Source organism: Antennarius striatus, chromosome 21, assembly GCF_040054535.1.
Source record: "Antennarius striatus isolate MH-2024 chromosome 21, ASM4005453v1, whole genome shotgun sequence".
NCBI classification, from domain to species: domain Eukaryota; kingdom Metazoa; phylum Chordata; class Actinopteri; order Lophiiformes; family Antennariidae; genus Antennarius; species Antennarius striatus.
The window spans coordinates 6,073,803-6,087,781 of record NC_090796.1 but is presented as its reverse complement, the minus strand read 5'-3'; the positions used below and the strand labels follow the sequence as shown (position 1 = coordinate 6,087,781).

Here is a 13,979-nt window from a genome sequence, read left to right as displayed (position 1 = left end):
GGTGTGGAACAAGGTTCAAATAAGAAACAATGGCACGTCTCATCCAGATGGTCATAACCACGATAATAACAACGCAATAAGGCCAAAAATGTACTTTAATTAATCAGCCATTGAGTGAATGCGCCATTTATGACATTGAATGGAAGCCTGTCGAAAAAAATTCCACTACTTGAGTTGATATGAATGTATTAGGGTCAGGAAGCTACTAAAGCAGCAGTTTTATTGCAGACTGTGTGTAAAACAAACCCTCTGACATCAACACGTAGCGCTGAGGATTGTGGGTAACTATAAACTGTAAACATTCTTTCATCATTGACATGTTTGCAGCAGCTGTGTGAAAGAATGGAGAAAAGAGGGACAACACTGACACCTGCTGGCAGAAGAAATGGATGCGCCTGAAAATCAATTTCTGCAGTAAACATTGCACTGTAATAGCAAAACGTTTTTAAAGAAAACAAAAACTTCTATATATATGTATGTATGTCTATTTATGTATATATGTTTATATTCTACTGTTACCGTTAATGTGCATATTCTCCTTAATAATTTGCAATGCTTTTGTGACTTGCAAATCTTTTTGTTTCATTTATCGGTGCTTGTATTCCTTGTGTTTTAAAGGCTGAATAAACTACAAGACACAGAGATCATCATACAGTATATGACATTTTTAATGATTCCCTTCTTTTTCTTTTGGGTTTTCCCTTCAGGGGAATTTTTAATGAGATTTTTAATGATTCCATCTCCATAAAAACAAACTTCATTTGTCAGAATTGTCTCTACCCAAATGAAACCACAGGATAATTTCAAATTTTGAAAAAAATACAAAAGTGTAGGCACACAAAAAAAAAAAGGTTTAATTAATATTTCTGTCGATTGAAAAACAGCTGGCCCAGCTCTAATTGAAGTAATGCATACGGATCCTGTTGATTATGTAAAGGTTGTGCCGGGATCCTAGTCTCTCTGTGTGGATCTTCCATTCTGCTCAGTTGTTTCCTGTTTTTTTATTTTGCTCACTAGTGTTTTTGCCTGATCAATAAAATTGTTGAAATTTTCCCTTTTACACCTGTCGAGGGGTTTATGCCAGTATTTTTTTTCTTAACAAATTGGAATCTTTTTTCCATTTGTGACTTTAAAATTTAGAAAACTCCTTCGCTGCTCTGTTTTTAAAGAACTTTAGACTGCAGGTGGGAGCTTCATATTTGAATTGGAAACACTAGCATAATCATTTTGAAGCCAAAGGAATTGGGAGACTGTCAAAATTTAGGATCGAAAACAATCGACTTTGATTTTAAGAAATACATGAGCGGTATAACACATTAACATAGTTTGTACAATTTATACTACATTGACAGTCCTTAGCAAACCTCCAAACCAGGGCATATTGCATGTGTGCTTAGTTCCTGCTGTGGGAAAGCCTGGCAACAATACGAACAGCTGTCCAAACATTTGCCTGTCTCACCAGCAAGCCCTTTGTCAAGAACCTGAACAAATCTTGAGACATTTTCAAAATCAAGCCTGCTTGAAGGGATGTAACAGCTGGCCTGACATTTCCGCGTTCTTCAAGCGCTGCATCCACTCATCCATCCTCAGCACTCTGACTGCCAGCCCTCGCCATTCTCTGTAGTCCCACTCTTCAACCTCAGCAGATTTGTTGACAAAATCTGTTTGGGGAGGAAGAGAGATCTGCATACTGTATGAAATATCCTCAGGCATTCTGAGCACTAGATATCATTAATGCATGTGGGTCACAGCTCTTGTAAAGTTGCTTCAGTTGGGCTGTCTCCCTCCATTCCAGCTGGAAAGGGGCCAGGAGTGGTTCAGTTTTACTGTGTTAGCATTGTGTAGAAGGCAGCAGCCATTGAAGACCACGTGACTGTGATTATAAGGTCATAAACCCATGTATTTTTAATCAAATGCCTGGTGCACTCATGTCTCAAGGACAATGCAAATGAAATTGTTATAATTACCGGAGGGTATAAATGGCATAAAGCTGTAACAAAGGATGTCTGTTGTTCTGTGGTAAGTTGCATTCCTTCTTCAGTCAGAGGTTAGAAAATAATTATGAGGAATACGGTAGAAAAGGATTATTTGATATTATGAAGAATCTCAGAAATTCAGACGCCAAGGAATCCAAATTAAAGTCAGACTAGCTCTATCTCTGTTCCTTTATATTCCACATTCACTGTTTCCATACACTGTGCCATCTGTGCTCATCAGTGTTGCCATGATCATATAAAACCAATTCTAGCAGTAATTCTTTAATATACAGGATAAAATATTAATCAAGTACCATGTTTAATCCATCTGCAAATATTATATACTCCAGGGTTCCATAGAACATGGCTCTGGAACACTGGTGGTATACATGGTACATGCCTCGTACACATACAGTAGGTTTTAATATTATAATTTGGTCTTCAGTCTGATTTGTTTACCCCAGTGTAATCGAATAAGCACTTGTTGTGCCAGTATATCGGTTATTTGACTTGTCCTTTGGCCGTCTAGTGTAGCTGTAATGAACCAATCGTCCACTAGGTGTCAGGGTTTCCTCGTGTATCGCATCGCCTCTGTCACGAACACATGCTCAGAATTAACCAACCGCTTCAGGATGAATCCACTTGTCGCTGCCTGATCGAAAGTTGGTGCATGCTTCCATATATGCATACAAGCAGTTTGGTTGCGAATCCTGTTACTTTACTGATTTTCTTCAAACATTCTCAAATTTGATGATGAGCCCCACAGCTATATGGGGCCACATGTATATTTGAAAAGCTTGATGAAATAGCTGCAGAATCTCAGTATAGAGAATACAAATACTGGAGATCCCAGTTCTGGCCCAGTATCGTGTCTGCATTAGTATTTTGTGAATACCTAAAGGTTCCAATGCATGAAAGATAGTCTGTCTCTTGTCTCTGTTATAGATCAAGAGAGACAGGAGAAAGACACGAACACAACTATATTGCAGCTGGGGATGTTTGATTATCGTCAAGCCTTTGGTGTTTAGAGTCTTCAAGCAGATCTTGATTGAAGGACATGTGTCTGGGGAAGCAGCAGGATAATCCAGGGAGTGGTGGTGGTGGTGGTGGTGGTGATGGCTGGTGGTCGACGCAGGGAATTCGTAATGTCTGGTCGGAGATGGGAATGTGGAGGTCGTGGAAACAATAAACACATTATTAGTCCAAGTATATCATATAGGTTACATCTTAAACATGGCACAAGTTGGACTACAGTTGTAGATGAAATTTGGTCTAGTTAATATGTGTATTACTCAATCATTTGATTTGAAAACATCTTTTTTGCACATTTTCTTTACTAATTTTACATATCACACAACTGACCCGTTATTACCATGAGTTTTAAAATATCCTAAATCAAACAGATTAGAACTCAAGGATTGAAACACTTCCTTAAAGCTCTACTTCTGCAGGTTTTGGTAAATCCAAAAGATACCAAATTATACAGTTTCACCATGATACGTGTGGAAAAGTTAATGAATTGGGGAGGGAATGTTCTGACTGGTAAATAACCTTCAGTGAAGACATAGTAAACACAGGTTTATCAGATAAAGTGCGCTGCTTTCCTTGCGGGTGCAGCAATGCGTTTCAAGCGGGATCTTTGGCGCGTCATTTTCAGCGCCAGCTCGGATGGCGGCCGTGACGCGCGTCACGGAGGTCACATTTCTGTGCGTTTCCGGATGAAGACAAAGGCACAGAAACGACGAGCTGCACTTGCCATGTAATATACTCATATTCTACACTGACACCCTCACCTTTTGTGTGTGAGAGGGTTGGTAAGTAGACCGGTATTGTGAAACTTGTTATACCCAGCCAATCAGACAGCCCCTCGAGTGCTTAAAGGGACTGTGGGCAGTCCATCGGGCTTTATGAGCGTCTTAGGTTTCATCTTTGAACAGATCATCACGTCTTGACGTCCCACAGACTCCCAAACTGAAGCCAGCGTCTGGAAGAGTAACTGTCTTGATCGTCCGAGTCGGATTCGTTCCGCCCTGAGTGGCTTTTCCCCCCTCATTTTCCTCCATATGAGCTCCTGCTGGATGCAACTCGCCCTCCCCCCCACCGCACTTGTTGCGCAGAGACTGGGTGTGCAGCTGGGTCCTTAGAGAAGAGAGGCAGAACAGACCGCAACAGGTGCACACGGAGAATCTCCTCCTGAGTGGCTGGAGGTAGGGAAATTGCGCATCATTTGTGGGATTAATCATCATTTGTGTGCGTCTGGGATACTTTAGCGATTCGTTTGATTAACAGTATTTTTATTTAACTTTTTTCCCCCTGTTCTCATAAAGAAAAAGAAAACTTTAAATGCCTCTGTGAAGATCTTTTTGGCCGCCCTCTGCTCCCGTCGCACGCACAGAAGTCAGTATGCCGGTTCTGACGAGCCCCGACATTGCCAATAAGTTTCAGGAGAAATGGCTGTCTGTTTATCCGGAGGACCAGGTGCCCGGGTCCGACTCTGCCTCCATGGATGATAGCCTAACCAGCCTCCACTGGCTCCAGAATTTCTCCATCCTCAGCGCGGACCCGGAGCGACACACCGGAGCCGGACCGGGGTGTCCATCCTCCCAGCATCACCTGTGTTTCAAGCGACTCGGCTATCCCAGAGGGCCCAGAGGGGGCAACGACTCTCCATCCAGCCCGCCTGCCGGGGACACCGCCTCCACCGGGATGCCCCCCTACCTCGGCAGCCCCGTTACCTCCGGCAGTGACCCCAACGGCGCGCCGCTGTTCGCCACTTACGCGCATCCAGTGAACGGCTACCCTCACATCCCCATCCAGGCCAGCCCGCCGATGGAGGTCGACTATAAAACCAACTCTAAGGTCAAACCGCCCTACTCTTACGCATCTCTCATCTGCATGGCCATGCAGGCCAGCAAACAGCCCAAAGTGACTCTGTCCACCATCTATAACTGGATAACGGAGAATTTCTGCTACTACAGACACGCGGAACCCAGCTGGCAGGTAACCGAGACCGGCTAACTTTCCTTCTATTATTGATGAGTCAGATAAATGGCGAGGAGGAGGAGGAGGGGGAGACAGAGGGTTAAGGAACTGATCCCAGGGGCCACCGTCAGGGGCCACATCTCTGCACTGCAGGACATTAGACAAGGCCTTTAAAAAAATTTTAAAAAAATCAGATTGAGAGTAAATGTGAAAACCTCCTCAAACATTTTCACAAGATGAGTCTAATTTCAGTCACTGATGATTCACAAGACAAGAGCTGTTTGATGCAGGAACCAGAAAACAACAACTTTCCATCCTCCACGAGCACAGCTCGTGCAAGGCTTTGTCTGAGGGGAGCAGTGATTCAGTGAAGAAAGCAGTGTGTGTGCGTGTGTGTGTGTGTGTGTGTGTGTGTGTGTGTGTGTGTGTGTGCCACGCGTACATGTGCGTCTGTGTATTAATGAGGGCTCCTGAGAGAGCCAAACACAGATGATCATGTTTGAAATGCGCAGAGCTGCCTGCTACTAGAAAGCCTCATTAGGTACATTTGCTTTTCTATGCAAACAACAACAATGCATCCCCCCACCCCCAGCCCCCTTTTGCATGACTAATTCAAATTTGCTCAAAACCACTGGGATCTTGTTAATCATTCTTTTTTTCTTTTTTTTACGTGTGTGTCTTTGTCACAGAACTCCATTCGCCACAACCTGTCCCTCAACAAGTGTTTCAGGAAGGTCCCTCGGCAGAAAGACGAGCCGGGGAAGGGGGGCTTCTGGCAGATTGATCCTCAGTACGCCGACATGTTCGTCAACGGGATCTTCAAACGCAGGAGGATGTCTGCTAACCAATACAACAGCAGCAGCGCCAGCAACGGCGCCCACAGACAGAGCAAACTGGTTCCGGGGTATCACAGCCCCCAGAACGGGTTTCCTTACCCAGGAGTGGGCAGCAAACGCAAAAACCTGCCCTCTAAGAATAACAGTAAAGTGATGAGGGCGACCGAGTCTCCTCTTCTGGCGGCGGAGGCCCGCAAAGCAGATATGCTGAGGGGAGACTTCGACCTGGCGTCCGTGTTCGATGACGTTCTCAGCGGGAGCTGCAGCACCTTCGAGGATCTGGACATCAACACGGCGCTGAGCTCCCTGGGCTGCGAGATGGAGGGGTCCATGCAGGGGAGGCAGCCCTCCCTGGGGCTGGGGAGTTGGTGCGGCGGAGGGGAAGTGATGAGTCAGAGCCAGCACCTGAACCACCACCAGTCGTACTCTTACATGGAGCTGAGCGCGTCTTCCGTGGACTGCAAGGGGAATATGGGAGAGCTCCACATGCCGCAGCTCCACCTGCAGCAGCAGCTGGACCAGCTGCTCCAAAGCCACAGCCAGCTGCAGCAGTTCGACGACAGCTCGGCACTGTTCCAGGAACAGCCTGTGCTGCAGCCCTGGGAGGAGGTGAAGGAGGAGCCGCAGGAGATCCCTCTGACGCTGGATCAGGGCTTCGGCCTGTACGAGGGCTTCTTCACAGAGATGCAGCCGTGGGAAAGAGTGGAGGCCTTTCTGTGACCTTTGACCCCCACACCTCACTCCAAATAATTTACACCCAGTTGACACAAACATGTTTGATTACTGATTCCACACCGTGGTCAGAACTATAGCCTGCTTACTGCATTCCCTTCAATCAATCACCAATACGCTGCACTTGTAATCTTTTTTTTTTTCCGTTGTTACAATGCAACCATCTTGAACCGAGCTTGAACTAGAGCTGTGAACACAGCGAACAAGATTTCCTTTAAAGCAGACGTTAATCAGACTGAGGTTTGGTGGGAATCAAAATAAGAGATATGTCCTAGCGTAGAGAAATTACACAACAATGACCTGACAGCAGGAAACAATGTACAAACCAATTAATGCTTCACGCCGTCTACGAGGGATTATAACCGAAGAATAAATGGCAGCAAACTGTTTCCTAAGTAGTAAAATGGAAGGAAAAGAAACGGCGAGCAGAAACAGGACAAATTATTATCCCCTGACCTGGATTTTCTGCAACTGCAACAGCTCAAATGTCGGAGAATGAGATCAAATGAGATCTAAACTGTTATGAACTGCAGCGATTTGTCACTGCGAGCTGTTTTTGATGAAATGATAACGATAGAAGAAAACCCAGCCGCACATTTCACTAACAGCTACTGTCACTCTGAGACAGACAAGACAAACACGATTTTATTTTTGCTACATTAGCATTGAGCGTTTTTGACCAGCCTGCGGTGGAAGCTGCTGTTCCTGCAGCCGGCACCGAGTGACGATGAAGAAGAAATCAGAGCAGGATGGAAAACAGAAAAAACTTTGAATTCGTAGTCTGAAATTAGAAATCAGTCATATACAATTTAATATATATTCACTAAAGTATATAGCATTAAGGTAGGCAGGAGCAATTGCCATTTGTCTGCAGTTGTGTGTTGCAAACCTGAAAGAGGAGAGGATCTGAAATTGATCTCTTTCTTGTCGGTCATGAAAATCGAACATTATGCACTTTGATAGGCGGCAGTTTTAGGAAAGCAAGACAGCTTTTGACTTTTGGGATGTTTGGTTTTATTTTATCAGTGTAATAAAATGTTTTCTAAACTTTACTGACCCTTAATGAAATTGATTCATATGCTGTAATTGTGTATAAAAGATTGTTTCTGAACGCTGAACTCAACATTGCAATAAGTAGGTTTAACTGTTCTGTTGTTTTTTTTCTCCCTGGATAACCTGGTCTCATTCAGATGGTTGACAAATTTGTTGATTGAGTTTGCCAAGGTTGTTGATAAGGAATATGCAGTTCATTGAGATTTATGTGTTTATTAATAATGAAAAAGTTCTGTTTTCTGCCACTGGTGGGTGATGGATTTCCCTTTTGTGTCTTTTTCATTTGTATGTCTTTTTTTTCCACCAATCTAAATTTCACAGTGAGTTTTATGTTGTTGGTTTTTGGGGGTTAATGATGAACAGGTTCATATAAATTCAATTCGTAAAGGCCAGAATTTCCTCTTGTATCATAACGATCAAATTTGATACAGCCTCTTTAATCCTGTGTTTTCATTTTGATTTTTACTTTTTTAAGCTGTTTAAAAATGCAATCATGCCTCGATGCAATAAATGGTGTCAATTAAAAAAAAAAAAACAATAACAAAGATGGCTTCAGTTTTCGTGTCATTGTGAAAGACCTTAAGGTGTTTGAGTTCTAGTCTACAGATGTAGTCAGGATTACTGTTTGAGTTAGATGTGTCCGATCAATGCAGATAAAGGTCTGTTAGGGTTTATCATTAATCAGCACCAGCAGGTCTGGACTGGTTGGGTATTGAACCATAAAGGGGGTAGAGATGACATCATGAACAGCTGTACGACTAAAAAGTATCGCATACATTAGGGATTAAGATTTTTGTTTGTTTGTTTTTGTTTAAACTAGTTTGCACCAGAGTGTCAACAAGACAACAACCTGAACAACACTTTACAGTAGGGATCAATGTCCCGTCTAATTTTTCATGTGTCTGGGCAAACACACAAGCTTCCCGAGCGCACCGAGGACCACTGTGAGCAACATCAGACGTGCACACTGTGGCCTCACACCAGTGTCACACTGGTTAAAAACCTTGGGTCATAGCAAGTTATATGGCTTATTAAAAGAATCAAATTACAGCAGCAATTTTCATTACTTTTAATAGAAGTGATTTGGTCCACTTGAAAAGAAAAAGACCAATCTTGCTCTTCATGAGATGTGTAGTGTGTTACATGTGAGGGTCCTGCTCTGGCCATGGGTACAGTGCTGATTTGGCCAGTGAGGTCCAGTGATGGTCTGGCTTAGGGTCCTGGTCTGGAAGAAAGGAGACATATACACCTTTCAGACATAAGATTTTGTTCACATTAAAACACTCATTTACAGTGTAAATACCTGTAACTCTGTCTGTAAAATATCTAATTACTCCTTTTTTATTAGCATTTCTACTACCCATAAATTATCTAGTAGTAACAGCATTGAATGATTAATGTCAATAAATCCAAAATCTTAATAAATGTCATCAGAGTATGCACAAATCTGACTTAAATTTTACCGTAATGTTCATGTGGTTGTACGCTTTGTCCAGGTTAATGGTTTTATCTGCTTCTTGCTTTGAACTTTCTCAAAACAAAGCAAAAAAAGTCACCCAGTTTCCCCGCTTGTTCTTTTATTTATATGAACTCCGACAGCCATTCCATTTTAGAAGAACTGCATGTCTCTTTTAGTTTGGCTTGGTGGATGTGTCGCTGCCCGTTCGTTTCCACTTGTTAGCTGGCGAACCTGCACGGCGCGTACAGCAGGGCGCACATGCAGGACCGTCAATGTTCTGATTGGCTGCGTAGCATCAGTGAACCTGATCGCATCATTGGCTGGACACCTGTCACTCACTGAGTTACAATGGAAAATGATACAGAAAACAATAATATTGGTGTTGTATAATCTGGTCAAGGTTGACAACCACAGACTTCTTTTGGCGAGCTTCATTTTGGCGTCCAGCCTTAACAAGAAATTCCAAAAATTCTCTACTCAGGGCAGCGACACACAATAGTAACATCACACGGGATACCACAGTGTGCTTGTATCAAATTTTATTTTATGCGCAGCATGGAATATCTTGTGTGCTGAGACTGTGCGAGCAGTGCGCAATTGCACAAGTGCGCATCTTAGAGAGAACTAGTAGGGATGATGGTGCTTTAAGCTAAATGCTAACATAAAAGCTAACATCCTACCATATCGTATCCTTAAATTCATCTTCTTGAAGACGAGGCGATCATAATCATCCCATAATGCAGGTCGTGATATTGGATGAAGCCTCATCCACCTGGCTACAAACAAGAGGCAGGAGGAGTCGCCAGCTCATCACAGACATGCTCAAACAGTGTCAGTATATTAATTTAGTCTGTTAGCATGCTAGTAAAGGGATACCTCGACTTAAGAATGTCTCTACTTACCAAATTTTCTACTTACGAAATTTCTGAGCAGGAAAATATTACCTCTACTTACGAAAGAAAGTTCGACTTATGTAATGTAAAAACACAGTATCGGCTGATACTCGAGTCTCCCACAGGTTCCTGAATGCAACATTCTCATAGCTGCTCTGCCATTGGCTATTACCTATTACGTATCTTCCTGGCATCCCATTGGCTAAGAGGGATGCCACTCCACCTCTGTGTGGCGCTAGAACGGTCTTCGGCATTCGACCCGTGAGGTGTTCTGATAGTTTTGCGCAAATATAATAACTTTTAGAGTACGTATTCACTATGGACCCCAAGAAAGTGACGGAGAAAAGAGGAAAAGAAAAGATGAAGAAAAGAGTTTTTTTGTCCGTACAAACAAAGCAAGAGATAATAGATAAAAGAATGAAAAATGGATACGTTTGGTTGATCTCGCCAAAGAATATGGCCGTAATGCATCTACAATCGCCACGTTATTAAAACAAAAGGAAGTTTAAGGAGTTTAAGGCATCGCGTGGGTGGTTGGAGAAGTTCAAAAGGAGGACTGGAATTCACTCTGTTGTTCGGCATCATGAGGTAGGAGCGCATGAACCAAAGAGGGCAAAAAACAGTGTGGACAGCAGTTAAAAGGTAAATGACCATCATTTTTATTCTTTACTCTATTCTTTGTTTTTTATGTTATGCACAACTCTCATTTATTGTGTAATAATCTAATCATAACATGTATTTGTTACATGTTTTGATGCATTTTTATGCTTTATAAAACATTTATGTCGGAATATTTGTGGGCTCGGAACGGATTAGGGCATTTGCATGGAAAACAAGTCTGGACTTACGTAATTTTGTAGTTACGTAATTTCTTCTGGAACCAATTAATTTCGTAAGTAGAGGTACCACTGTATTAGCTAATTAACTCCAAACTAGTACAGCTAATGTGAATGAAATTTTTATAAAGTAAGTTTTTAAGTAGGAATATCTGGTTATAAACCTAAGTCTGGTCTTACTTCCTGGTTTTACTTGTTTTTGGAAAATTAATTTTAAGTTCTCATATTTTAACTGGCTATGATTTGCATTCATTACAACCTAAATGTCCTATTTTGCAATGTACTTGAGTTTTTTTTAGATCTTCCAAGTGCTGTATGTTTCCCCTTCTACTGATTTAACATTATATGTGTTTTAAATTACATTTTAACGATTAATGGATGATTTCTCATCTGGATGAGAGACATCAGTAACAATATGATGGAAATAAACATGTTGCAGTTGAAAAAGGAAAACTGATTCATTATCTGGGGACCATGAATATTTATGTGAATTTCATGGAAATCCCTAAACTCAAAAGTCAACTTCATGGTGACACAAAGGAATAAAATGGACAACAAATGTTTTAAGTTAACACTCTTTGGACGACTGATGTTTGAGAAGAAATGTTCATATTAATTTATCTAGCAGTAGTCAATATTGTTTCACACCTCAACAAAGAGCTCAGCTGACATTATGTCCACCACTACACTGCTGGAACAGCCATAAATAATAACATGACAAAACATATTGTAGGCAGAAGAGCAAAAAGGTTTTAATGAATAAAAGAAATAGAATAAATAAATTAGAACATTTCAGAACAGAAGCCTGCTATAAATACAGGCCAAAGATCAGAAAGGCTAAATGTTAAAAGTTCACATAAGAATGATGTTATTGTCCTCAGGCGGTATTCCCAAAATGTGGAGCCTTTCATTTGGAGGAAATATTCAAGAGATTTCTTCCTGAGGAACCCGAAGATCACAAAGGACCACAATGGGCAGGAGTTTGACAACTCAGTGTCAGGCCATGAAGTGATCATATTCTATATGCACATTCTTTAGAGCTAATTTATCAACACGTTTGTCAACTCTAAATTACTGTCAGGGAAAAATAATGAACTTCATCATTTGCAAATATTTCTTTTTGCATCAGTAATTTAGGAAAGATGTCACTGTTTGTAAGATCCACTATGAAGGATGTAACCATCAGATGTAAGACACCGGTATCATCCTATTATTACAGTGAAATATCTAAAAGAGCGTTGTATCCATGTGGGCGGGCCCTTCCACAGGTTCACCCTGCATCCATCAGAGCAGCCCCCGCACAACAGATATCTAATAGCTCCTAGATAAAGCCTTCCAAAATTTACCACAGATTATTTCCTCACCCTTTACCAGGATTTTGTTTGCATGCCCTGTATGAAAATGTGCTTTTCCACCCCAAATCTCTTTTTAATTGAAATAGTTGGAAAAAAAGGGGGAGAAATGCGGCTTATCCCCGTCCCTCTGGTTTGCAGCTCCCAGCAGCGACAGGTCATGTGTGGAGATCTCCAGAACTGGGTGGAATAGCTCAGATTCCTCAACACAGCAGGGACTTCAGCCGACGACACTGACACTGTGTCAGCTGCAGGGATTTCATACCAGATACATGCAGACACCATTTTGTCACAACCACCATCAAGTTGAAGAGCGAAGAGGTGTCACTGCCCCCAAATCTGTGTTTGTGTTTGTGTGTGTGTGTGTGTGTGTGTGTGTGTGTGTGTGTGTGTGTGTGTGTGTGTGTGTTGTGTGTGTGCGCGTGTGTGTGAGCAGTTATGTTATGCGTCCATAATGTTTGGGCTGGTCCTCGTTTCTTTGTCTGCACCCGCGCTGATGTGTGTGCACTGCCTCCTGACGTGTGTGTGTACACGGCTGCGTTTGGGGCCCCGTGGCGACCCAGATAACACTATCTCTGTGGAGCCAGAGCCCCGCCGTTCTATTCAACGTGCTCGATGAGAGGCAGGGGCTGCCCAGCATGCGGACCTGCTGAAAAAAGGAGGAACAAGCTGCGCTGTCACTGTAGACTAACCTGGTTTATAATGCTTTATAACCTCTTCCCTGGCGTTCCTCTCGGGGGCCCTGCGTCGTGTTTGTGTGTAAGCTATATAGTGGTGCACGGAGGAGGGCAGAAGCTGACACAGAGACAAGAAGAGGGTGTATTCAGTGGTTTATTGCCACCGTGGCACCCTCTGGATGGCTCCTGATTAGAGTCAGGCATAAACAGGGTCAACCAGATTTACTAAAGAGGTGCCATCCCACCGAGACCGGGACAGCCGGTTCAACTGCTCATTTATTAGGGATAACCTCCGAGCTATTCTTCATGGGAAATAGCTAATAGACAACACATGATGGGGTTGTCTCACTAATTAATCCTTTCTTTGAGGCACAAAGCAAAAGGTGGCAGAAAGAAAACACCCCAAGAATGTTTTATAGCCCCCAGAGAACCCCTGACTGTGAGCGATTATGCGTTCAAACAAGAAGCAGATCACATAGATAAATGTAATTTCCTCAGCGGTGCATAAATTGAAAGGAGGAATCACACGTATCTAAGCAGGACCTGCAGCGGGAGTTAGCCCTCACCTCTCTGAACAGGCGGGAAATTGTCGTCCCTCTCTTGTTTCCATGCCCTCATCACATATTGATAAGGGAAAAAGGCTGGGAAGATATTCAGTGGTTCGGCCATCCATTAATGCCAGACTGGCCTGACACGAGAGGAGGGACCTCAACAGGAAATACACCTAAATAGTCTTTCCAAAAGGCTGCTGTTTATGTATGAAATGGAAATGAGGCTTCATTTAGATTGCCAGCTCCAATTTGAAAGGAATTGCGGATGGTAAATTAGAATAAAAGGTCTGAGATGTAGGGAGGAAGAGTGAAAGCTTAATTATTTACAAAAATTAAGCTTTCACGTGCAAACGTATGAAGTGTGTTTATGTCAGTATTTACATACGATAAGAGCATGATTGTTTCAGTAAGGCCTGTGTGTATCTTAGGCCTTATTCCTCTGAATGTGGTGATCATTGATGAAGACTGGATCTATAATTTGCACAGAGATTTAGATTTTGTTCCAGTTTTGATGTGCTAATTTTTTATTCATTCAGTCCAGACAAACGCTGGTGTGCAAATGTGTGAAAACAAACTGCTTGCACACAGATGGCAACTGCAAATATGTGTAGAGGTTATTGGAGGCTAAAGAG

General features: G+C 42.5%; 1 protein-coding gene across 1 annotated transcript; it reads left to right on the top strand.

The window, feature by feature from the left end:
- The first annotated feature begins 3,823 nt into the window (after nucleotides 1-3,823).
- On the top strand, nucleotides 3,824-8,077 carry foxj1b (forkhead box J1b). The gene is made up of 3 exons (XM_068305626.1): nucleotides 3,824-4,183; nucleotides 4,304-4,976; nucleotides 5,648-8,077. The coding sequence occupies exons 2-3, from the start codon at nucleotides 4,380-4,382 to the stop codon at nucleotides 6,512-6,514; spliced, it is 1,464 nt and encodes a 487-aa protein (XP_068161727.1). The 5' UTR covers nucleotides 3,824-4,183; nucleotides 4,304-4,379; the 3' UTR covers nucleotides 6,515-8,077.
- Nucleotides 8,078-13,979: the final 5,902 nt, after the last annotated feature.

Excerpts from the sequence above, each read along its gene's own strand:
- foxj1b (XM_068305626.1), top strand. The coding sequence starts at position 4,380 with ATGCCGGTTCTGACGAGCCCCGACATTGCCAATAAGTTTCAGGAGAAA. Across the intron at positions 4,977-5,647 it reads ACGCGGAACCCAGCTGGCAG|AACTCCATTCGCCACAACCT; the intron begins GTAACCGAGACC and ends TCTTTGTCACAG.